This window comes from Panicum virgatum, chromosome 5N (assembly GCF_016808335.1).
Source record: "Panicum virgatum strain AP13 chromosome 5N, P.virgatum_v5, whole genome shotgun sequence".
Lineage (NCBI taxonomy): Eukaryota > Viridiplantae > Streptophyta > Magnoliopsida > Poales > Poaceae > Panicum > Panicum virgatum.
Window position 1 is genome coordinate 64,694,746 of NC_053149.1, and position 26,007 is coordinate 64,720,752.

The 26,007-nt window shown below is 50.9% G+C and overlaps 3 protein-coding genes across 3 annotated transcripts; 2 read left to right on the top strand and 1 right to left on the bottom strand.

Annotated features, from left to right (window-relative positions):
* Positions 1–584: 584 nt before the first annotated feature.
* LOC120674183 lies at positions 585–4,661 on the bottom strand. Its single transcript, XM_039955325.1, has 2 exons — positions 4,425–4,661; positions 585–1,673 (listed from the first exon to the last, which is right to left on the bottom strand). Exons 1-2 carry the CDS (start codon positions 4,531–4,533, stop codon positions 823–825), a joined length of 960 nt encoding a protein of 319 aa, XP_039811259.1. The 5' UTR covers positions 4,534–4,661; the 3' UTR covers positions 585–822.
* A 4,212-nt stretch (positions 4,662–8,873) lies between these two features.
* Positions 8,874–9,892, top strand: LOC120673983 (protein GL2-INTERACTING REPRESSOR 1-like). Its single transcript, XM_039955047.1, has 2 exons — positions 8,874–9,047; positions 9,129–9,892. Exon 2 carries the CDS (start codon positions 9,158–9,160, stop codon positions 9,545–9,547), a length of 390 nt encoding a protein of 129 aa, XP_039810981.1. The 5' UTR covers positions 8,874–9,047; positions 9,129–9,157; the 3' UTR covers positions 9,548–9,892.
* A 9,946-nt stretch (positions 9,893–19,838) lies between these two features.
* LOC120675518 (transcription repressor OFP13-like) lies at positions 19,839–21,283 on the top strand. Its single transcript, XM_039956720.1, has one exon. It carries the CDS (start codon positions 20,063–20,065, stop codon positions 20,807–20,809), a length of 747 nt encoding a protein of 248 aa, XP_039812654.1. The 5' UTR covers positions 19,839–20,062; the 3' UTR covers positions 20,810–21,283.
* The last annotated feature ends 4,724 nt before the right edge of the window (positions 21,284–26,007 follow it).

Below are 26,007 nucleotides of genomic sequence, written 5' to 3' on the forward strand. Positions count from 1 at the left end.
TGTAAATTTTTTTTAGGGATATGTGTAATTTTTCGCGACGAATTTAATAACGGTAATTAATCGATGATTTGTTATAGTGATACTACAATAACTATTCTCTAATCACACGGTCAAAGACCTCATTAGATTCTTCAGGGTCATTAGCGCGGGAGTTCTAGAGTTGCTTTTGTAAACTAGCTTTATTTAACATCGTAATTAGCGGTCAAAGTGTCACTATTCACTAGCGCGCTACAAAACTAGCGCAAACCAAATAGGGCCGTGATTAACAAGCCGGCGACACTTGTCAGTGCCCAACCTCCGTGCTTCTATTTTGTCTCCAATCCCCACCGCCGTACGCTCAACCAACCTCACAAACTCCCCCAATCTTCTTTGTCATCGTCAGGCTTGACGATGATGTTTTGTCTTGAACCCACCGCCACAGGAAGCACAAGTTTATTTGGCACCGTCATCTATTCATCCATTATGCTCCACAAACTAGGAGGATAGGCGTGCAAACCGTGCAGCAGCAGAGCTCGCGCTTGAAGCACAAGGAACATAGACTAACCACACAGATACTACTCTCTTCTTTGTTTGTAAAAATGATCTGTAAAGTGATCGTTTGTCGGTAATAATCAACACATAAGATCAGCCAAATTGTTCAATCTGTATCCCTGGTTCCAGTAACCTCTAATTAACTACAGATGCTCAGAAAACTGGATTACATAAATTAAAACTCAGCCAAAAAGAGATCCTACAAAATTGAAGCATGGTAGGCACATCAGTGCGGTACACAAGGAATAAAAAATTTACAAAGGTTTCTGCGAAATTTCTGTCTAGGCTCCCTCAGAATCCAAGAAAACAGATCATAATAACAGCGCAAACACTACAATCAATCAGCAGAGCACCTAGGGCTTTCTGTAGCAGCAACCCGATCTCCAGCATTTGCCCTAAGCTGTCAGCAGAACCCAGATTGGGGCCAACAGGTCTGCCCCTCGCATTGGGCTCCTTGTTCTCCATCAACTGTGTAATCACGATGGTAATGTTTGTGATGATGAGAAATAGAAGTGGCCTCGTACCAACTAGTACTCTGGTGATGGCGCCGCCAATATCTAGGCCCCAGCTTGACAGAACAACAAGAAAAGCAATGGCGATAGATGCTAAAAAACGGTTACTCTCTGTCGCTGATATGGCTTTGGTAATCTCCTGTGGTGTGAAATTCATGAGTTCCTTCAGGGTTTCCACAGACCAACCTGCATCGTCTGCTTGGTTCGACTGACTTGGAGGCGCAGCTCTGGATTTCATTTCCAACTCTCTCCTAGGTTGGACGCTTGGTGCTTCGTCATGGATAGTCTTCTTACCGAGGGTTCCCTGATCAGGCCTACGCAATGGGGTCTCATTTACTGGCTGACTTTCAGGGACTGCACTTGCACTGCCTGTCTTAAATTTGTGGAACAGTTCATCTTCATAACTCATGGTTCTAGCCTTGATTTCTTGGGGGGCATCAGCTCGCTTGAGTTCAGGCACCAGGTTGTCATAGCTTAAGGTTCTAGCCCTGGTTTCTTGGCGAATACTAACTCTAGGTACAGACTTTTGCAACTGTGTTCTATCGCTGAACTTCTCACCACCAAAATCACCTTCAGTCTGCTGCTGTTCAGACTGATGAGTTGAAGCAGTCTCATATGAACTTGGTGAACCTGCAGGAAAACAACTAATTATGGTCAAACATTCATGGTTACATAGCTGGTTCAGGAGGACATCATATGATATGACCAAATCTCAACACTTAAGAACATGATACACAATGAAAGTTTAGAGCAAGTGAGCAAGTGGTAATGGATCATGGCCCTAGTGGTTTCTTCACAATCCAACATGGCCCTTCATGTTTTTAGCTCAAAATTGTATAAGATTAGAGCCTAGCCCTTTTAGGGCCCGGTCCTTAGATTATCTAGGCTAAATTTTAAGGCCCTTTACCAAGCAACTGCATCATGGATACATAGAAATATAGGTGATGAATTGTGCTCCGATAGAGATGCTACAGTAAAGGGAAATCATAAAATGGAAGTGACATAATGGGTCAAGGATGACTACATGTTTAGCATCAATATATGTGACTGGTAATACCCAGAGAGTTGCTCAATAAACTGATAACTACCAAGTGTTGACACTCACGAAAGACCTGCACTGATATAACTGATAAATCATGTATGATTCTGTGTCAAAACGGGTTACAGGTAGCTTATGGAAGATAGTTGTCACTTGCTGAGATGACACAACCTTGACCAACCCAGGTGAATATTGTAGACAAGAAGGAATGTGCATCCCAATTCGACTATGAGCTAACATGAATAGATATGAATTTTCAAGCTATTCAGCAATATATTAAACAAAATACACTTTTGCACAATTCTATAATTTTCTCACAAAGGTTTTTAGCCATATAAATATACATTTCTGTTCTATACCTAAGTACAATACCAGCATACTGCTCTTGTACTGCTATCGGCCTAGGGCTAGGAACAATGTCCCAACGGTGCTCTGTTTCAGTTTTCTTCATGGTATGATGAACTAGCTTCTTGCCGTGCAATAACCCTTCTAAGAGCATCTCCAACAGCTCTTGTATCCTGGTTTGGTTATCTAAAAAAATAGAAACTCACCCAAAAACTGGATCCAACAGTATATGTATCATACTCTCTATTGTATCTTGTCATGTAAATCATCCTCCACACTGGGAAAATTTGCCTCCCCCATCCGTCCGCTATCCCACCCCCCACGCTCCCTCCATCCCGCTGTCCTCTCTTCCCCACGTGCTCGCACCGTGCATGTGCTCCGGCGTCAGCACGAGCTCCGCGTCGACGCTGCCGCCGCCCTCCCTCCCCGGGTACAGCAACGCCTTGCCGTCGAACTTGTTGGCCCTGCTGCTGCGCACCGCTAGCGTCATCCCCCACCCGAAGTCGCAGCCGTACATGTCGAACCGCGGCGAGCTCTCCATCATCACGCCGCTGGGGTCGAAGTAGCGCAGCGTGTAGACGACGGGATTGGCCGTCCACGCCGCCACGCGCGCCCGGATGTCCGCGTCCGTGTGCGCCGCCGCCGCCCACCCGTGGCCGCGCTCCAAAGCAGCTCTGTTGCTCCTCCTCGCGTGCGCGGCGCAGCTACCACCGTTCCCTGGCAGCTCCTGCGCCCGCACGGGTCCAGCTCTGTTGCTCCTCCTCCTCTTGTGTGCGGCGCAGCTACCGCGGGCCGCGGCTCTATCTCCCACGCGGAGCTGCTGCCGGCTGCACTACGGGCAGGCCCGCCGGATCCACGCCGGCCCGTGCCGCGGAGGGGTGAGGGGCGGGGAGGAACTCAGGGGCACTGGCCGCCGGGCCGTGCGGTGGTCGTTGGGCGGCCTGGGTTGGCGAGTGCGGTGCTGGGGTGCTGCTCCGAGCAGACGCCGCTGCTGGGGTGCTGCTACGTGGCGAAGCGGCCGGCGACGGGGTAGTAGGCGACGAGCGCGTCGGCGAGCGCGGCCTGGAGGTGGTCGACGAGGCGGGCGGTGGAGAAGGGCGGCGGCGCGTAGAGGCGGCCTGGACGCGGAATGGGTTCCCCTCATGCCAAGGATGCTCGCCGGCCTCTTCTCCCTTGCCGGAACCTCGCCGCCGGCGAGGAATCGACCGGTCAAACTAGCGGCCGGCCAATTTTGACCCTGGCGCCGGGAGGCAGAGGAGGAAGAGAGTTGTGCTCGTGCTTGGTTTTAGATAAACTGTTGGATTGCATAATTTTTTTGCTAGCTATTTTGTTTTACATAATAGCTAAATTAGACTTTTAGCTACTCATAGATAGAAGAGCTCTTGGAGATGCTCTAACAGCATGGCACCCGGCCAATAACAATGGATTGACAACTTGCTTCAGAAAATTGGTGGCCCAGGATGTTAACAAACACGGCATCGAACAAGCAGACATACTAAAACCGGCTACAAAGTGCAAATAAATTTAGTTATGGATTTGTCAAACAGCAAATAAACAATATTGATTTCAGGGAGTTGAGTGCCAATGTCGCTTATTTTAAGTGGGGTTTTGGAAATTCTACGAAATCCTGCTGTCGACCTTCCAAGCCACGAATTACCTCCTCCAGTAACCCTAGGAGACGCACAGTATATTGCCAGGATCAAAATAATTAAGGCTGCTACCGCTTCCAAATATCATAACTAAGGCAGCTACCACGCATCATCCGAGAATTCAAAAACGAATCCGAGATCTCTGCAGGGTAGGTATGTACTGTCTGCAACCCAGTCCGCAGGTGCTTGCAATCCGCATAGGCGCGCAAGTTCCTATACGGACAAATTGAAATACCCTAAACTACCTGGGCTAACTAAATCTGGGTTGAAACTCGATAGGAGTTTGTATCAAGAGCCGTGGGCAAAAGGCGATTTGAGGATTGGCGGATGCTTTTCTGTCGGCGTTACCTGGAATCGGGTCGCAGGATAGGCTGCGCGTCTGGCCGGTGATGAAGGCGAGGCGGTCCGATCCCCTCTCCACCAGCCGCCGCCGCCGCGTGCCCGCGCCCTTCTCCATCGCCACCCCCAACCTCCCGCGCGCCGGCACGCCCAGGCCACTACTTCCTCGTCCTCCCGACGACGCCCCCCACCACCTGGGCACCTCTCCTTCTTTTCCTCTTTCTCACCCTCTTTTCCTTGTTTTTTTTAATCGAGAGCATTATTTTTCTTCTTATTCTCAAGTGAGGTGACGAGAACGAGACTGCTGGATCCTTCTCGCGTCCTCCGACGCCTGGTGATGAAGTTGGCCCAATTACTAATGGGCTGGACAGGCTCGTGAAGCCCGTTAATATGTCGCGCCCAGATTTCGGTCGACTCACACAGAAGCTCCATCTCGCCTCCCTCACCGAACTTGTGATGCGTGTGCAGTTCCATCCAGGGTTTAGAAAACCGGTGGGAACCGGTCCGGTTTGGGTCTGGTCCGGTTCCGGTTTGGGCCGGTATCAAACCGGTCCAAATTCAAAATTCAAATTTGAATTCAAAAAATAAAACATTTCTAAAAATACTTCAAGGTGCGACGAATCTAATGGTGTCAAATTTTTTTAAAAATTCGTTCGTTTAATCTACTTTTCGGGCATTTAAAGTTAAACCAAAAAAGAAAAGGAAAAAAATGAGACTGCCCATTAAGGCCCACTTGGTAAACCAGTCAAACCGGTCGGTATACCGTTCCAAACCGGTTACACATGCGATTTTAAATTTGAATTTGAATTCAAACCGGCCGATAAACCGGTCTAACCGGCCGGTATACCAGTACGAACCGGTTGAACTGATTTTTTTGAATTCGACCGGTACCGACCGGTTTCCGGCCAAACCGGACCGGTATATCAGTACCGGACCCCGACGATTTGGCCGGTCCAGTCGGTAAATGAAACCCTGGTTCCATCTCGTCTCCTCTTCCTTTCCTTTCCTTTCCTTTCCTTCCCACATCCATCCAGGCTCGCTTCCGGATTCAAAAGGCTCTGGCGAAGCGTAAATGCCGGCACATGACGCGGTTATGTCTTTTTTTTCCGGCTGATTACTGCTCGCATCGTGGCGAGCGAGTGGCGAGTCAGTGCCATTTATGTGCCTGAACACGGCGCTGGGCCCCGGTCACGGATGTGAAGTCTCCGTTTAGGCCGCAGTGAGCCGTGAGCGCGAACGGAACGGGGGCACGGGCCCGTTCCGTTCATTTGGGCGTTGCGTCCGCTGTTTGCTAGCTTGATCGGGATTCGGGACTGCCGCACACATCATGTAGTGCTCCAGTAGTCCAGTACTTGTAACCTTGTAGGATGGGAGGAGGAACTAGGAACGCTGTGCTAACAGTAGCCGCGAGTGTGATGTGAGATCTTGATATCCCAGGCCGTGTTTGGATCAGGGTTTACAAAACCCGTGGGAACCGGTCCGGTTTAGCCGGTTACCGGTCAAACCGGTCCGGTCCGGTTTCGGTTTGGGCCGGTATCAAACCGGCACAAATTTAAAATTCAAATTTGAATTCAAAAAAATAAAAAAATCCTAAAAATACTTCAATGTGCGACGAATTTAATGGTGTCAAATTTTCTCAAAAATTCGTTCGTTTAACATACTTTTCGGGCATTTAAAGTTAAACCAAAAATAAAAGAAAAAAAATGAGACGGCCCATTAAGGCCCACTTGGTAAACCAGTCAAACCGGCCGGTATACCGTTCCAAACCGGTTACACATGCGATTTTAAATTTGGATTTGAATTCAAATCGGCCGGTAAACCGGTCTAACCGGGCGGTATACCGGTACGAACCGGTTGAACTGAGTTTTTTGAATTCAAATTTGAATTCGACCGGTACCGATCGGTTTCCGGCCAAACCGGACCGGTATACCGGTACCGGACCCCGGCGGTTTGGCCGGTCCGGTCGGTAAATAAAACCCTGATTTGGATTACCTCGTGAAATTTTTTCATAAAAAGATGAATGCATGTATGAAGTACTAAACGAAGTTTATTTGCGAAACTTTTTCACGGATGAGTGTAACTTTTCGAGACGAATCTAATGAGCCAAGTTCCACCATAATTGACTATAGTAATGCTACAATAATCGCGTCTAATCATCCTCTAATCATACTGTCAAAGATCTCATTAGTTACAGTAACTGCTACAGTACCATAGCTGTAGAGTGATTTTGCAATTAGACTTCATTTAAGACCCCTAATTAGTGGTCAAAGAGCCGAAAAGTTTTATGAAAACTTTTTCACGGCAAACCAAACACAGCCCTTTTGGTTTGGAGCTAGTTCCTTTTGGTTGGACAAATAAAACAGTCCTGGTTGCCTTCAGGCTTCAGCTGCTAGTGCACTTGTGTGCTGATTCAGAAACAGAGTGCGCGCGCGCGCCCTCTGTATCTACAGCGGATACTTGCACGTGGTTTCTTAAAAGAAAATACTACGACGAAGCTTCACGAAAAGCATATGATTAGCAGGATTTAGGTCAAAACTCTTGTGTAATTTTCATGTACCTTTATCTCCTCACGTTCACGTTATTCATTACGAATAGGTGTCCATTTCGATAGCACAATATTTTTCTTTCCTTTTTTTTTATTGGTTTGGTCTTTGGGCACTACACATTAATGAAGAAAAAGAAGAAGACCTAAACTGATGTAAGTCCGACATCTATGTTCAAAACTTCAAATGATAATTGACAAAATCTGTGTTTCCCCTAAATTAATCATTCAGTTAGCAAGTCTATCGTTTCAGTTCAGTTAACAACGTATGCATTTCTAAATAAAAAACTAGATCCGACGTCTATTGTTATAAGCGATGATCGTAGTCGATCAGACTGATAGGCAGAAATTTTGTTAAGTTCTAGGATTTGCTGTTTCTAAAACCCTCCTGATCCCCGGATGAGACATAATAAAAAAAAACAGTAGTCAAGAAGATAAACATGGGCACATGGCGGAGCAACATCCAAAACACTAGAAGTCCAGAACCCAGAGGCTAGGCTTGGAGGGAATTGAGGGGAGTTTAAATGTGCCTGCCTTGTATTAAAGGGGGGTTTTACATTTTTACCATTATAACGAATGACACTCATCAGATTATCATCTTTAGATTGGCACCTACAACTATACCAGCAGAGAGAAGTTTAACTTACAATTTTACCACTTTTGCACATGTGGCAAGCCACGCAGGTATGACACGCTGGCACCCAGTCAGCTCGCTGGTGTCAAATGTCCTTCGTATCCCTGACCTGCTCCTCTCTCTCTCCCTCTCTGACATCTGGTCCTACACATTGTCTCACTGGCAGTGGACCCCACTCATCAGATTCATCTCCCACCTATGGTAGGAGACACCTCGAAGGCGGCGGCCATGGCGAGCGCGGCCGTCAGCTGCGCGCGATGGCCTCGCGCTCGGCGGCCACCATGGTGTCGCGTCCTCCCCGACTTGCGGCCGCTCCGCCGGCCTCGCCTCCTCGGCCCGCGGCGCGCCCCTCCGGCCCTCCTCAGACCTTCCTCGCCGGCGCGCCCCTCCGGCCCTCCTCGATGGCGCCTTTTCCCTCCCGGCGGCGGAGGGGCCACGGCGGCGCTCGGCTGCGGCAGAGCGACTCGCGAGGCGGAGCGGAGGCCGGCCGGGCAGTGCGAGGAGCGGCGCGGCGGACGGCCCGCACGGCGTCTGCAGCGGCTCGGGGCGGCCCACGAGCACGGCGGCGGCGGCGGCTCGGCGTGCTTGTACTCCCTCGTTCCTCCCTCTCTGGTGCCCCTCTCTCGTGGCTATGGCGGCGGCCGGTGACGGCGGCCATGGCGGCGCGCGGCGGCCAGGCCATGGCGGCGGCCAGGCCGCGGGGCGAGCGTGCGGCCGCGGCGGCCTGCGCACGGCGGCCTCACGCGGAGGAACCGCCCCTCCACGGCGGCCCTCCTCGCACCGGCAGAGGACGGCGCGCACGCAGGGCCCCTGCAAGGCCTCGTGGCGTGCGTCCGCGGCGTACGGCGGCGAGCGGTGGCGTGCGCGCGTCCGCGCGAGGCCATGGCGAGGGGCGGCGACCAAGGCGATTGGGGAGAAGGGGAGGGCGGACGGCAGCAGCGCGCGCGTCACAAGGGCGGCCACCATGGTGTCGTGGTCGGTGTCGTGGGGGATGAATCTGACGAGTGGGGTCCACCTGTCAGTGAGACGATCTGCGTGACCCAGCTGTTGGAGAGGGAGTGAGAGAGAGGAGGTTAGGGGTAGGAAGGACATTTGACACCAGCGAGCTGACTGGGTGCCAGCGTGTCATGCCTGCGTGGCTTGCCACATGTGCAAAAGTGGTAAAATTGTAAGTTAAACTTCTCTCTGCTGGTATAGTTGTAGGTGCCAATATAAAGATGATAATCTGATGAGTGTCATTCGTTATAATGGTAAAAATGTAAAACCCCCGTATTAAAGGAAACCAGCTCCTCTTCCTCAACCCCTCCACCATCGTCATTATATAAGAGAAGGATCAGAGCTGCTTGACAAACACTCGCACCTAGCAAACAGCTATATACAACCAGGTGGAGAGCTCCAATCCACCAGCATATCGTACTGATCACTCTCTCCTATATCATTCAGACTTCTTTTCAAGGTAATGCGTGTTGTTCATGGCAAATGTAGCATGAAATTTGTAAGTTGTGACGCTAACATCGTTGTAACCGGTTTTTCCTAGTGATCGGAACCTGATCGGAGGCGGTGACGATGAGCAGGAACAACGGCAAGGCGTCGAAGCTGGAGTTCCTGAGACTGGGCCTGTCGAGGGCGAGGGGCGGGCCGTCGTCGTCGACCACGACGACGGCTCGCCCGGGCGGCGACAGCGGCAACGGCAGCGCGACGTCGCCGCGCCGGGTGTCGTCCTCGTCCTCGTCCACCGCGTCGCCGCCGAGCTCGTGCGTGTCGTCCGAGGGCAGCCCCGAAGCGGCCGCGGGCGCGCCTGGCGGCGGCGCGGCGACCATGGTCCTGGCCGGGTGCCCCCGGTGCATGATGTACGTGATGCTGTCCCGGGAGGATCCCAGGTGCCCTCGGTGCCACAACGCCGTGCTGCTCGACTTCAACGACGGCGACCAGCGCCGTCCGCGGCAGCGCCGGTGAAACCGTGCACGCGCGACCGAGCTGGTCGATCGGATACGCTGCTGAGCCGAGTTCTTGCCTTCACGTCTTCATCGTCATCGTCATGGTCGTAGCTTAATTTCCCATTCGCCATCGAGTTTGTTTCCATCACCCAAGGAATTATTGCATAGACCTGTTTCTTGCGCGGCATGCTGTCAAAGGGATCGGTCTAGGTAATAATTTCATGTTTTCTTTATTATTCTTAGGTAATAATTTCGCGTTCTTAGTAGTATGTGCTGTGCTATTGTTCTGTCGAGAATCATGTGCATCAAGCCTGTCCTGCGATGAGCATTATTCTGTTTTAATTGAAGTTACACTCTTGTCCTATCGCATCGACCTTTCTTCAGACGTCAGAGTACTGTGCGTAATTGCTATGTTGCAGTGACATGCAGTGCGATTGATGAAATGCATGTCAGCATGTGCATTGTGGCGCAATAATGATCATAATTCAGAGGAATGGCCAACTTTGGTGTAAATCAGAGAGGTTTATCTTGTACAGTTCACTGGTACTTATAGGTCTTAGCTGAATTTCATGGAATTAGCCTCAAATACAAATTAGAGTACCGGATTAGAACCATTCAACTCATAAACTTGCTTCACAAAGGCCATGCTTTTGCCGATTTACGTAATAATACGCTGTCATGTCCGACAGCAAGGATGAAGTGCTCTGAGCTGCACTTTGGGTGGGTGTCCCCTTGATGGACCGACCTCCCTGATATGTATGCACCCGGCTCTGTTTCGCAGTAATCAGAGAAAGTGAGGTTACTGGTAGTAGTACCATATAGTAAGCCCAATGGAGCAAACCATCGGGTCTGTAGTATGTTATCTGTGTGGACTGAGAACGTTGAGAACTCTAATATACTCCTATGTAGGAGTAGGTTCAGTGGAGCCGGGAACAATGTTCCTCAGGTGCACAGTTGTTGGTTGATGGATGATGTGACTCTGCGGCACCTTAAGCCCTCCGAAACTAGCTTATGTAATCACGCCCACTAATACCTCCTCTGGATCAAAATACTTGTTTTTAACATCTTGTACTATCTCCAAAATACGTTTTCTTTTACAGCTTTTTTGGTAACTTTGACATGGTTTTTCCAGTTTCACCCTCTTCCTTGGTGAGAAATATAATTGGGTGTGTGTGAAACTGCCAAATAATTCGCAACCTGTAACCCACTCGATGATGGGCAGAGTGTGAGCTCCTGCTTGGGTCTGAAATTGAGAACAAAGAAGAAACGAGTGACTTCCTGAATCCTGATCGTTTGCCCTTGCCAAACGCCTCAACATTTCTCAATCCTCCTGATCCAGCTTCACCACACCTGCAAGAATGCGTGAAGACGAAGAACTCGCTCTCCATCAGATGAGCCAAACGAACGCCAGGGCAGCGAGAAGGAAGCCCTCCAATCAGAAGTGCCGAGAAGGGAGATGCTGGGTGGTTAGGGTCATTGAAAGGGGAGGCCTATTGCGGATTAACTCGCTTTTAAGCCGTATAAATGCCCGAGTAATTGGAGACAGTTGTGCCGCTATAAGGGGGAGAGGAGCGGTGTCAGCCGGGCGATTAAAACCGCGCGCGCACCCAACCCTTTCGCTTCAATGCCCCTCCTTCCCTCCCTGCCGTTGCAATTGCGATCGTTGCGAGCTCGGTGCTGCTGGGCTCGGCACAGATGAGCAATGGCCTTCATGTTCCCGCGCCTGCGCCACTCGGAGTTAAGGGCCCCCGTCCTTGGCCAAACGATTTGGCACTGCATGCCCGGCATGGTACCCGCTGTACTTGCCGGTCCATGGCCATGGGATACCTGCCCAGGGAACGATCGGAATCACTTGCGTCGAGTCACAGCACCGCTGGGCGCTGGTGGATCGGGCAGGCATCGGCGGAGCGCATTGTCGCATTGATTCGTGGCGTTCCCATCGATCGGAGAGCGATTCGTTCAGTGGCATCGGTCGGTTCACTCCCCCACCCATTCCGAAAATGGCCCGTCTCGATCGAACCATGGCTGCAGCGAACGCTCGGGGGTGTCGCTGCTGCAAGCACTGGCGAGCAGCACAGGCACAGCGTTGGGTGGTGCACGCCTCGCCTGTGTGTGTGTATGTATACGCTGCAGGAAGTAATGTATGCAGCCGGGCCAGCGTCCAGCAGGCGTTGTGAAGGCGCAGTGACGTGGCGCCAACCACTTTAAATCCGGTTCCTAAAATTTCAGCTGCTGAGGCCTTGGCGATTAAAGGCTTGAATGCCGTATAGTGCCTGGAGAAAACGAGTTAAGTGCTCATGAATGGCGGTTGTTGCATCATGGGCAGCAGGGTTACAGGCCCATATGACCTGTTCCAGGGTTCTAGTTCTAGTATCCGGGCTGGCCACCCCTCCCTCCCATGTAAATGCCGTATGCCCTGGACTGAGAGCTGGAGGTGGTGATGGTCACGGTGACGGGCTGACGGCGTACGTGTACTAGATGGGTTCAGCCCACGGTGTAGCCTACCGCGTGCGCGACTCCGGCCCAACACCCACCGCACTTCCTCCAGTAGCTGCCGGTGCATGAGCATGACGAGATTCAGACCGCGAGTGAAAGACGCCAGTCCGGTGGGGTGGATGTGCTCCAAACCACAAGCCGACGATGGCGGTGGACGAATAGGAGGGCAACAAGCTAGAGATGGCCCCCTCCGGTGCTGGCAACCAGCCAATCTTGCCTAGCGTTATGGATGGGCCAACTTGAGAGGGGAGTATCGCGGTAGGCCTTGTAGCCCACGGACCACCGCCGCTGCAGCCCATTTCGGTCCTTGCGCTCCCCGCCGTCATCCAAATCGCCATGTCTGCATCCCCTGGCTCTGGCTCTTGTGCAGCGGTGCATCCCCACACTGGGCACCAGCCAATCGCGCATGGCTTGTACACGCACGTAGCAGTGCAGGGTTGAGTACCTGCCACTGCCATGCCATTTACTTCCTCTCTACCACCTGAAATTAAAGCGCCCGGCTCCTGCCCGAGGCAAAAAGGACTTGCAGGCACTCAGGGTTGTAAACGAATACCGAAGCACTCCGGTTCAGACACGTCCATGGCACAGCCGCAGCGGCCTGGCCGGATCAGGCGCGGACAGCCGAAGCGTCCAAGGAAGGCATGGCGAGAGCCTGCGATCCCCGCTGCCCCGTCCCGGCCTCCCGAGCGTGACCACCGCACGGGCACGGCGTCGGGACCTGGCACCGCCATCATGAGCCGTGCAGCGTGCTCGGCTCAGGTGGCGCAGCAGCGGCGCAGTAGTACGTCTCTGGTCGCGCCGTGCGAGCCGCACAGTGGGCGTGAGCAGGGACCTGGACACGCGCTGGTGCGTGTGCGTCGTAGTAGGCAGCTACTGGTATGAACTCTCCTCTGCGCTCTGAACGCTGCGTTCTACGATGAGCACGTATGTCTCCAGCTGCCGCAGTAACCAGTGCCACCTTTTTGGATTGTTTCGTTCGACACGGTACAGCGCTGCACGGGAGCACAGTGTGGAGTGGACGCAAGTGCAGGCAATTCTGAAAAATTGAAACATGGATTTCTGTAGTCTGTAGATCTCAAAGCCCTCGATTGGGTAGATGGTGTTGTTGTCGAGGGCCACGTTCGTAGTGACCCCCGTATGGCCGTATGCCCTATTTCTTCGGCAAATCTCCTGGCATACAGTATTTTTGGGAACAAAAGGTTTTAAAAAATACGGCAGGAGCCAGCTCATTCATATATTTATTTTTGAAATAAAGAGGAGCGATGCAAACTGATCATTCATATAAGAAGGAAAAAAACGCAAACGAGTTCTTACACAAGAGCTATCTATTATCTTATTATTTGACCAATAAACAAAACTTCCACGTTCGCTTTTAAGATATAAAAATTCCCACGTTAATCGGAGAAAAATAAAAAATTAAAATTACCACCACTACCATTAGAAAAAAATTACCCTAAAATATCCACATACATGTTTATAAATTACCCACCAGTGCCATTAAAATATATCTCTATTTATAAATATAAATCTTCCATCGTTTTGCATATCAAGCTACATATTGCATATCTATAGGATACTAGCAGCAGAGAAGCACTTTTGATTACTGAAACAAATAGCATATGATGAGAAAGATTCTATTATCTTATTATTTGGCCAACAAACAGAGCCTCTATGTTTGCTCTCAAGCCCCAAGAAATTTCCACGTTAATCAGAGAAAAAATAAAATAAATAAAATTACCCAGCACTGTCATTACGAAAAAAATTAGCCTAAGATACCCATATACATGTTTATAAATTACTCACTAGTACCATTAAAATATATTTTAGTTATAAATATAAATATATCTGTCATTTTGCATATCAAGCTATATATCGTGCATACCTATAGGATACTAGCAGACAAGCACTCTCGATTACTGAATCAAGTAGCATGTAATGGGAAAGATTTAAGTTTATGAATAATAAATAGAGAAAAAATATAAAATATATTTAGGATGTGTTTAGATCACTTTGTATTTTATATTTTTGTGTTTTTGGAAAGGAATCTTCAATATTTGAAGTATTAAATGTAGACTAATCACAAAACTAATTACAGATCTTGTCTATAAACTATGAGACGAATCTAATGAGCCTAATTAATTCATCATTAGAGTATATTTACTGTAGTATTACTGTAGCAATTTTGTGTCCAATCACGTCGCAATTAGGCTCATTAGATTCGTCTCGCGATTTACAGTCCATTTGTGTAATGCGATTAATTTTTTTACTACATTTAGTACACTATACAAGTGATTTATAAAAATTTTACATTTTGTGTTTTGGATCTATAAGGCCTTAGGATGTTTCGCGGGTCACCTCACTAGTTACATAAAAGAACCTAACTCACCCAAACAAACAGCAAACGAGTACGGCGAAACACAAGGATTTCAAACAGCTGCTTTCTCCCCGTGTGAACTGTGGTCGCACAGCTAAAAAATTTCTCCATTTGGGACCGAGCCGTAGCTCGGGTGGTGCGCGCTCCAGGTGTGGAGGCCACCAATCCCGCGTTCGAGTGTCACTCGGCGTGGGATTTTCCCATGGGTGTTGAGGCGTGAGTGTGTGTGTGCGCGTGCGTGTGGCGTGAGTGTCTCAATATGGCGCGTTTGAGATTATTCGGATAGCCTCATTTGTATTGAGTCCGGTCAATATGAGCACCTAAAATTCTTAGATGACTTCCTAAAAAAATTCTCCATTTCCCGGCCGGCCTTCAGGGGCAGTGCTCTCTGATGGTCGGGGTGGGGCGCAGCAGCAGACGCTGCTCGCAAACCATGCACCAAGTAATGATGGCGAAGAGCCAGGGAGCATTGAAGGAAGGGTACAAGCAGGGACCTTGGCGGGTTGCCCGTCGTCCCCCGGGCCGCCTGCTATGCTGCTGCTAGTGAGCAAGACAAGGGTGGCTTTCGTGTGGACTGTGGCAATCTTTTCGGTACATTTGGGCGTCTGGGTGGCTGTTGCATGCTGCGTCGTCCTGTGCGCACTGTGGGTAAAAACAGTAGGGGCTTTGTTTGGTTAGATGTCCCATCAAGTTTGCACAAAAAGACAAACGTCCGCATTAAGTACTAAATGAAGTCTATTTGCAAAACTTTTTCAGAGATGAGTGTAACTTTTCGAGACGAATCTAATGAGCCAAGTTTTATCATGATTGGCTACAGTAATGCTACAGTAATAGCGCTCAATCATCCTCCACTCGTGCGGTCAAAGCCTCATTTGCTAGAGCAACTGCTACAGTACCATAGTTGTGGAGGTAATTTTGTAATTAGACTTTATTTAATACCCCTAATTAGTGGTCAAAGCATCGTTTCTCTCTCATCAAAATATTTTCAGCCCACAACCAAACATGGCCAGGGTTGAATTATGAACACTGTCCCAAGAAGGAAGAGAAGCTCGTCATTTAGTACAATACTAGCGTATATCTCGCGTATTTGCACGACTAGTACTGAAAATTTAAAAGTTCACATGTCATTATATCCTAACTTAAAGATTATACTATTTTTTTACCATACATGACCCTGTTCATTATCGTAAATTATGTTTTATTGTTGGTTAAAATAATTCAAATTTGATCTACCTAAAATAATTCAAATTTGATCTACTTATAATAACAATTTGATTTGTTGAGCTTTAATAATATTATGCATATAATTATTCTTATTTTTGTTTTATTTTGATTTATTGTTGTTAGTTTTAGTTTTTATTAATAGTATATATTTGTACTGATACATAGCTAAATGATATTTCATATTTAATTTTTCATAATGGTATTGGTGAGTGATTTTTAATTAGGCACAAGGGTATTTTAGGCTATTTTTTTTGTAATGACAGTGGTGGGTAATTTTAATTTTTTTCTCCGATTAACGTGAGAATTTCTAAGCCTTTAGAGCGAACGTGGAGGCTTCGTTTGTTGACCAAATAATAAGATAATAGATTAGCGTCCGTAGGAACTTGCTCAACATGATTGGGGTTCTATAGTAGCAGTTAGCAGATGAATAAAATGAGCCATTGTTTGTGCAGATTGCATCTATCTGGACAGCCCCTCGCAACACTTCTTGATGCCCGCACTCCTTGTCAAGTCGAAGAAAGGCACACACACCCGTTATCTGAATTTAAACCTGGATGAATAATGAAGTCCTGCAATTCTATCATCACACCAGCCGACTGCTTCTCCAATCAGTGAGGAGACGAGTTGTCCTCCACGCACTCGATCTGATTGCTCAGCTCGAGCGTCCACGAGGAAACAAGACGAACGAACTTGTCTTGAATCGTTGATTCACATCCAAATTCTCCTATCAGCTCCCATCTCGACCAGTCCTGCACTAGGAATCATGAGCCCGGTACGAACTGGACCATCAATAATGCTGACGACGCAATATAATTACGCCGAGATCGCTGTCCAGCCGGCTACAAACTATCTTCCTTTGCATGGCTCCCTCTCGTCAACTCCATCCTCCGTCAGACTCTCACCGATCCATTTCTCAGTCTGTTGCTCGCCCTGAATCACCAAGGCCGTGTCAGCCACAAGCCCACAACGCTGCCCGTGTTGGACTAGAACTTAGCCGCACACAAGTTTGAAACCTAGCACCCATGTAGAACGCAGGTAGTCGTAGCCCGTTCCAAGATGAGCAGTGTAGCACCATTTTTCTCACGCAGGCAGCACGTCCGAGTCCGATCCGCTGCCGATCGATACGATTTTGATTGCTGAGGAAGAGGCGGATCGGCAGTTCGGCACGCTATCAGGTTGCGCTCGAATCGTAGGATGGGCTTACGCCAAACAGGAAATGATCGTCCGCATGGTCCAGAGACCAGAGGCCGCGGACAGCTACCTGACGTGGGCGACAATTTGGCAAAATTGAGATGGCCAGATGCGGCCGTGGGCGCAGCGAAAATCGCCAAAAATTATTCCTTTTGCCAACACCAGCGTCAGTAGACGAGCAAAGGCACGTCCAATCGCCTACAGTAGTGGAATAGACTCGACAGAGGAACGGGGGGTGGAGGATAGACCGGGGAAAGAGTGAGGAACAGGCAGAGCTTCAGACTAGCCTCAGCCCTCAGAACTCGGAAGGGTGGAGAAATGGGAAGAGAGCTACGACTACGACCTCTTCAATCCTCACGGCAGTCGACAGGGAATAACTGCGGCGGAACCGTTTCTTGCCATGTTTCTGGGAATGGAAATGGATCGGACCAGGTCCAAATCCAATTGGATTTTGGCATTTGGACTCTGCTTCACATGCATCAAGTTGGATATGGACATCTAAAGATCAAATGGGATTGGATCCTATTAGTAAAAAAATTATGGGACAATCTGAATAGGGGCATTAGATCAAATAGGATTGGATCCTATATTAGTTAAAAAAAATAAGGGATAATCTAACTACAGGCAAACATCATTTTTTTTAGGACAAGTAATGTATTTGAAAATTTTCTAAAGAACGGTCTATCTAAGGTTCTATTTGAATCGTGTAGTCCCGTTTGGATCACCTAGTACTAAAGACCTTTACGTAATTAGTCTATATCTATTTGGATCCATGGAATAAATTTTAAGTGGGAAAAATATTTGATACAGGTGAAACTAAACTTTAATCCGAATGAACCAATGTACTAAAATTTAGTTGGGATGAAGTCATAAAAGTAAACTTTAGTCCACAGTTGTTTGGATCACATCCTAAAGTTTAGTCCATGATTCCAAACAGACTAAATATTAGGTAACTAAACTTTCGTACATACATGTTTGGATCCATAAACTAAACTTTAGATGAATGTAAAAATATAGAAATATCATTTTTATCCTTGGATTATAGTGGCGCCTACATACGTATAGTCCTAGATTTTGAGGATTAAGGCTGTCCGCACCTGCTACGGTAAAAAGAACGCTACCCCATCCTGCATTATGCTTTTACCATTAGAAAACCCGCACCGGGGTACGGTAAAAGAAACGCCCGTATCGAGCTCCACATGCCAAATCTGGAGTGGTAGCGAACATGCGCTACCGCGCGGGGCCAACGCCGGCCAACCGTCCCCGGCCCTCCCGTCCGCACCCGGAGGCAGCATGGCAGCGACCTATTTCGTCGTGGAAGAGGGAGGAGGGAGGAGGCAGGCAGGCTGGCATGGACCCACCACAGCTGCCGCTGCCTTGGCCCCACGCAGACCTCCGCTAGAGCCGCCGCCATGGGAGATGGACGAAGGAGGGAGGAGGAGTGGTCGGCGCCATAGACAACACCTTCACCACCCAGATCTACCCCACCCGCTCGCCCGTGCCCCACCCGGGCCAGATCCGCCCGAGCTCGACACCGCCAAGCTCGAGGCCGGCGGAGCTCACGGCGGAGGTGTGCGCGGTGCCCGTGAGGGAGGCACGTCAAGGAGCGGCGGCATCCGGTGAGTGCGAAGGACGTGAGGAGGTGCAATGCCGGCGAGCATGGGGGCAAGGGGGTGCCGGAGAGGGAGAGGAAGGGGAAGGGAGAGCGCAGTGGAGGGGGTGGCTTGGGGGAGAGAATGAGAGAGAGGGGGCGCGTGGGTAAAAAAAGAGAAAATAATTCTAACATGTGGATCCCACCAGTGGTAGTTGGTATAGAGGATGAGATATAAAATATGATGGGTAGAAGGAAAAATTAGTATAGAGAATAGAATCTCAATAATTTTAAAAAAATTAAAAATAGAGTATGACGAGTGCGAATAGGCTAATAAACTGTTTGGTCGTCTCGTGTGGTCACCTTGCCCCGCTGCGCCGTTCATGCGTGCGCGCGTTACTGTTTCAGCTGCATCACCAATTCAGCATTACGCACTGTTGCCACGTAGGGGTAGATCCTACTTGCTGCCAGGCGAGGTCAATTTGCTCAGGAATCTGTCGCTTGTAGCGAGCCACGAATCGTGCGGGAACACCTTATGGTATTTAGTTAGTGAAAAAATTTTATTTAAAGATCATATCGATTGTTTGAATAGATATCGGAAGGACTTTTCAGACATTAATTAAAAAATTAATTTCAGAACTTGCTTGGAAACCGCGAGACGAATCTTTTGAGGCCTTTGACCACATCATTAGCACTTTATGGGTTATTGTACCACTTATGGCTAATCACGCACTAATTAGACTCAAAAGATTCGTCTGATCGTGTACATCTAAACTGTGCAATCAATTTTGTTGTTTAATTATATTTAATGTTTCATGTATGTGTTCAAAATGAAGATAAAAAATTTCGACCAAAAAATTTTGGGAACTAAACGGCCCCGAAATAGCAACGCTCCATGCCACCGATGATGTGGTACAGGATCCGAGTAAAAAGCCAAGGCCAGCGGCCACTGCTCTTGCACCAACCCATGAAACAGCAACGCAACCGTAGTCAGCCTTTTCGTGCTTCATGGTAATAAAGAAAGAAAAAAACAAAGGTTTTCTATGCTTTTATACGACACGGGTACCCCTGCAAAACGGACACTGTCCTCCTGTCCCTGCGTCCTGGTCCTGCCTCTGTTGCAGGTAGCAACTTGCATGCACATGTGTGGGTGAGTGGGTCTTCGCCTCTTCCGTCTTCCTCTTCCAGCCTCCCTCCTGTAGTCCGGATCTCCTACGTACAGGATGGGTGGTACGCTGGTCGATGGCGCGTGACGTGAAGCCACAACTGTTCTAACATTGCACAGACGCCCCAGAACAAGAATCTCATGGCGGGCGGAGCCGTACGTGCAGCCAACGTCGTAGAAGATCCCTACCCGTTCTGCCGTTGTGCGCTCGCCCCTTCCCTCGAACTCCTTTAAAACCAGCTGCAAAGCCCCTCCGCCGTGTCGCGCGGTCGCGCCCCAAGTTTTAGGGGCTGTTTGGTTTGGCGTCTACGGCGCCACACCGCGCCTAACCTGCGGCGGCCGATTCGGCCGCCACACCTGCGGCGCACGATGTGTGGCGCGGTGTGGCGCCGCAGGCGCCAAACCAAACACGCCCTTAAAGCCACGCACCAACCTTTCCTCCTAGATCCCTCAGAACCCCTCCGGTTCACCACGACCCCTGCCTGCTACTGCAATGGTGACCAGGAGGCTGCCCCTGAGCTCCCTCTTCCATGGCAAGGCAAGGGACACCTCGCCCTCGCGGCCTCCTCCCGCTACCTGGCCGTGGCCGTCCAGCAAAAACCCGTGCACGCAGTCCGCCCGCGCCGCGCAGCCGCCGGCGGGCGCCAGGACCACCGTCGCCTCCATCGTCCTCGACTCCGCCGAGTCCTCCTTCACGGCCTCCTCCGCGAGGCAGGACTGCTCCGACAGCCTCTCCACGGCGTCCGACGCGTCGGCGTCGGCGCCGGTGGCGGCGTGCGACGACGAGGCGGACGACGCCGTCGTGCGGGGGATCCGCTCCGACCGTCTCCTCTTCGACCCGGGCGCGTCGGCCACGAGCTCCATCCTCGAGGAGAAGTCCGGGTGCGCGGGCGCTCGCGGCGGCGGCGTCGGCGACGAGGAGGCGTTCGGCGACGCCGTGGCGGTCGCGTTCGAGTCGGCGGACCCCTACGAGGACTTCCGGGCGTCCATGGAGGAGATGGTGGCCGCGTACGGCGTCGGCGACTGGGGCTGGCTCGAGGAGATGCTGGGGTGGTACCTCCGCGCCAACGACAGGGACATGCACTGCGCCATCGTGGCGGCGTTCATCGACGTCGTCGTCGCCATATCCGACCCAGCTCGCGAGGCGTGCTCTTCCCAAAGCTCTTCCTGTACGTTTGCGGCGGGTGAGCTGGAGGAGGCGGAGAGGGGTAGTAAACCTGCTGGGGTACTCACCGTGTGATGAGCTCGGTTGTCCTTGGATTATTGAGCTGAACCAACCTTCGTAGTCGTTTGGCTGGCGTACGTGATCTCATCGTGCTAAAATGGTAGAGTTATATAGCGTGTATTAGACTAGGTTTACTGCCTTACTGGATGATCAGCCTATGCTTGTTAGTCTTAGTTGTGAACTCATGCGCTATTCAGATTAACACACTTTGCATGAGCTGCCTATACATCTGTGAAACAGAAACATGAGGGCGGCAGGGCTCAAAGCATTCTGGACTCTGAATGATCATGAGTTCATGGCGACCGAGTAAAAAGGTTAAGGTAGATGCATATGGCGACCGGTACTAGTGCTGGACTGCTGGCCGTACATGGTGCCCGTAGATCACTGATCTCTGGGTTGTCTGACTAGCGTCTAAGCTATCAATGATTACGATGTAATAGGTCTAGTGGTACCAATGTGCCATACCCATACGTACATGTCAGCATGTCACCACTAACAGTTGTGCTGTACTACACGCACTTGCATGCATAGTGACGTCCAGCGCGCTCTTCGGACCACCGATGCACCACTCAATACTTCAAAGTGTCAGCAAACTTGTTTTGTGGCAATGGATTTGCTGTGTACTTTCACGCGAAAGTTTTTAGTTTTTTTTGTCGAAATTCTTACTCTTACCTTTCAATCTAACTGAAGATTTACCAGGCATCTCATCTTTCTTCTGCTATGACCATGGCTGTGTTAGGGTTGGGTTTTACTTTAACAGTCATAACTTTATTTGACTGGCTGTGGCTGATGCTGATTTATTGTGAGAAAAAATAGGCTGATGGTTAGTGGCTGGTGCTGATTTATTGAGAGAAAAGCACATCTAGCTGGTTGGCTGACGACAATGCTAGTTGTTTGGTTGACAAGCCAGCCATATCGGTAACTACGTATCTGCCACGATGCAAGGCAGCTGAAATGTAAAAACATTTTGAAGAGAAATTTGTCAAAGATGTTGCCATTGAATTTATTAGAATTTGGACTTCAGGCCTAGGCGGCTGCGTTGGTGTTTTGTATTTCGAGAACTTTGACTAGACCAAGGCATTGTTTTGTTCGTTGAAGAGAGTTTTTAGTTAACCCGCAAACAAACTTTGCCGCTTCATTTTCTCCAAAACACACCAGTTCCTATTTCTTCCAAAGTTCGCCAGCACTGTTTTTTTTTGTTGTTGTTGTTGGGGGGGGGGGGGGGGTGTTCATCAGCATTGCAGGTAGAGAGAGGATCGAACCTTTGCAGGGACACCGCCGCCGGGAGGTTTGACACAGTTAGGATCACGGAGAAACTACTTAATTCGCCAAATTAGCCTCGGACTCTGAGGCAATACCGGCCGGCCTGCGAGATCGGCCGAGGAGGATGTGAAGTGCGTCAGAGAAACTACTGCCAAAGGGAGAAGAAGGCGAGACCCGCAGCCGCAGCAACACTGGCTTTACTGCCCATGAGAGTGGGCTAGGCTTTGTTGCAAGTAGCAACGGGGGCTCCTATGCATATTGTGGAAGATGGATAAGCTATTCATTTTTAAAGTTCATTTGGTCTAATTAGCTACTGTAAACTGTTCAACATTTTTTTTAAATACGTTCAACATTTTTTTTAAATATGTTCAACATTTGACATTCGAAATGTTGAAACTCTATAGATAAAATGTTGAAATTCTAGATCTCAAATGTTCAAATGATAAATTTAAAATGTTGAACCCTTCTTCTCCGGCGATCAAACGGCGGCGCTAGGCACGGCGGTGCGCGGCCTAGTCAGGGTGCGGCGGTGGCCCGACGGCGGCGCGGAGGCGGCGGGGGGCGGCATCGCGTGGGGCCATGGCGCGGCCGCGGTCGGGGGCGGCGGCCGCGGCAGCGGCCGGAGGCGGCCAGGGGCCGTGGGTGGCGGCGGCCGGGAGGCGGCCATGGCGCGGCGGCGCGGCCCAGTAGGGGCGCCGGCAGCGGGCACGGTGAAGGATGGAGAAGGAAGGGTTAAGTTTGAGTGTGTAGATCCAATGGTTGGTAATAGTTGCACGAATCTCAAACACTGGAAGTTATGTTGGGAAAAAACTTCTGGAAGATGCATAGGTTTTCCGAGTAGCAACCGCCAAGGCCTACCTGGCCCATAGTTTCTTATTGGGCTCTTATTGTTTCGTGGGCTGTTTAGTCGGTTTACATTTGGGCCGTTTGTTTTTTATACTATTTGCGCCGTTCGTCGTGATCCAGTTACTTCTCCATCCAAGCAACGACAGAAAGTAGTCGTCGATCCCCCTCAAAAAAAAAAAAAGATAGTAGTCGTCGCCTCGTCGGCACCCCTAAAAGAAATGATAGTAGTCGTCGGTCAGCAACCACGCACAATGGCACAATGCAAAGAAAATACTCATGAATCCTGGGACTGTAAACGTTTTAGAGTTATGCTATACTAGCACGAGCAACTATCTACACTATCCTTGAAATGGCTGTGCATTATGTTAGAAAAAAATTGTTGTACCAGGGAATTCTTTTTCTTTTCTTTTATACTCTCTGCAGCCTGCAGGAATGGCACAGTTGGACCAGAAGTTCAGTCCAGTAAAATCCACTACATCCACCCCACTGCACTTGCAAACAAAGAGAGTCGAGGAACAAAACAAGGAGGCGCCATTGATGGTGTTTTGGACGCGTGTGGCGGGAGGCTCGACGGCAATGCGGCGCTTCAACGGCTCACGAGGCACATGATCGGACGGATCGGGATTAGTGATCCCGATAATAAATGTTAGTAAATCCAAAACACCCCCCTCCATCCCGCGCTACCGCACGTAGCCGCGCCGGCGCCGCCTCGCCGGCGCGGCCGGGCTACTACCCCATAATGACCCGGCGGGCGGCGAGCGCCGTCCGCCGCTCGCATTGGCCCCTCGGCGGTTGCGGTGGAGTTCCTCGCAGGCAATTTGGAGCGTGCGGCCGGCCAAGGTCGCCGTCCCGTGAGACCCTTTTAGTGCAAGTACACAAGCCAAATCAGCTTGGCTAAAGCCTAGACATGTCAACAGAATCCATTGTGGATGAGAGAGAAACAGAGAGAGAGGACGCTCGGCGCGGGCAGCGACGCCGATCGCTTCGACTGTAGCTTGTCGCGTCGTCCTTCACATGGGTAATACTCTGCACAAAGTTTGTGGACCCCACAGCACTTGATTGGTCCGGCAGGATAATTAAATTAGGGTTTGGAGTCTGTGCAGAGATTACTTGTTATATGCTTGGTCGATTAAATTTGTCTCTAGATTACCTGGCTTGGCTATAAGCCAAGCTTATTAAACTTGCTCTTAAGACGGTGCCTGCATTAATGGACGTGTCGCCTCGCCCCGCCCCGCCCGGCTTGCCTAGCTTGCCTCGCCGTCGCCGCGCGGGCGCGCGAGTCGCGGCTCTGCGCGCGCACGGGCCATGCATAGTGGCATCATCCCTGTCTCCCTGAACGATCCGCTCGTCGCGATCCGGACAAAATAATGCCCGGAGCGGAGTGGCCGTGGGGGATCCGGCCATCCGGCTGGGGTCCGGCGCCATGCAGATGCAGCTCTGCCGCGGCTGGCTGGGGCTGGCGGCTCCGGCGGCCGCCGATTCGCATGCTAGCTAGCGCCCAAAAGCTTCACTGACCGTGTCAGGGTCACGAACTCCCGAGCGAGCCCCCACCCGCCCTCCTGCGTCCTGCCGAAAGCCGGCCGCGCTAATGGCTAACGCGGACAGCTCGGCATTCATTCGCGGCAGCCGCAGCGCGGGCCGCGCCGCGCTGGTCGCCGCCTGCTCGCCTCGGGGTACAGACGCGCGAGGACGCCGACGAGGGTCGTTGGTCCCGTCCACATTTTCACCCGCCCACCGCACGCAGGTTTTAGTTTTACCGTGCCGACCGGAAATCCGCGGATGGGACGAAGACGACGCTGCCTGTCCCCAGCCCCCAGGTCGACGGGGCTTCCAAAATTCCCGGCGGTTGTTTCGTTCCGCCATGGCGGGTCTCAGGCTCTCAGCTTCAGTAGCTCATCAGCGCCGTGCTTGAACAACCTTAACCTGCCCACCCGTACCGCTGTTCGTCTAGCCCTAAAGCGAAGCAATGCCGCTCGTACAGCACCAGCAGCAGTAAATCCGGTGCTCGTGCTGCCGCTGCAAAGGTTTTTGGAGCTCCACGGTTCCACCAACCGATCCATCGATCGCCCCCCTACTCGCTTGAATTTGAAGCGTGCCCCGATCATGAATACTACGAGCTGAGCAGATGCGCGGTGCGGGCATGCTTGTCAGTGCAACTTCAAGTTCTACTGTCTGGCCATAAATCGCCCCCCTGCTCCCTGCTGCTCATGCAAACGATGCAGGTGAGCGAACCCTGGTCCTCCCCGCAACAGAAACCAGCACCGTAGTAGTGTGACCGCACCTCCTCATCGCAGTAGTACGTGGAAACGTTTAAGATTGGACCAGCAAAAATTTATGCCAATTAGCAGTACGCCGGCCCGTAAATAAGCAGGCGAGCGAGACTGTAGTTTCGGTGACCTTGGGGGCGGGGGGCCTGGAGGCCAAGCCAATCAAGCCCACACAGTCCCGGCACTGTGCCCAGATCGAGCCGTTGAATGCCATGGCCAGCGTTGAATCGCACGGACCAGAGCCCGTCTCAACTCTCAAGGCCCCAATCCATCTCATCGCCCGCCGGAACAGTGCCAGTACAGCTGGCGCGTCAGCTCGCCGCGCCCCACCGGCCGGCCGGCCACCGGGAACATCGAGCCATCAAGCAACGCTGCAGCAGCCCCACGGTGGAACAGTGGGCAGCGCAGAACGTCGCAGCAGGCAGCAGCTGCTTTCGCACGCCAGGCCACACGGCCCACGTCATCACGGCCACCCGGAACGAAACGGAGAGATGGGGTACGTGTAGCCGGTGTAGGTGCCGCGGAATTGGAAGGGAAAGGCTCCGGATCGAGCAACAGCGCCCGCGCGACGCGAACGAACGTGAAAGGGGGAGGAGGGGAACTGGGGAAGGGACAGGATCGCAGGACGGTGCGGGCCGGCAGTGGCCACACGAATCGCAACAAAAGCAGCAGCCGTGCCAAACAGGGCCTAAAGCAGTAAAAGCTCCATCCGGTGTCAGTACGCCCAGTACACCGCACAGTAGGATCACACTCGAGCGGCACCAGCGTATCATGGCACCACCCCCGACCCGAACTTGGCGCCACACGCACACATCATTACGTGGGTACACATCGGCA

Coding starts and splice junctions, on each gene's coding strand:
- LOC120675518 (XM_039956720.1), top strand. CDS start 20,063: ATGGTGACCAGGAGGCTGCCCCTGAGCTCCCTCTTCCATGGCAAGGCA.
- LOC120674183 (XM_039955325.1), bottom strand. CDS start 4,533: ATGGAGAAGGGCGCGGGCACGCGGCGGCGGCGGCTGGTGGAGAGGGGA. Junction 1,674..4,424: donor ATCCTGCGACCCGATTCCAG/GTAACGCCGACA, acceptor GTTTTCCTGCAG/GTTCACCAAGTTCATATGAG.
- LOC120673983 (XM_039955047.1), top strand. CDS start 9,158: ATGAGCAGGAACAACGGCAAGGCGTCGAAGCTGGAGTTCCTGAGACTG.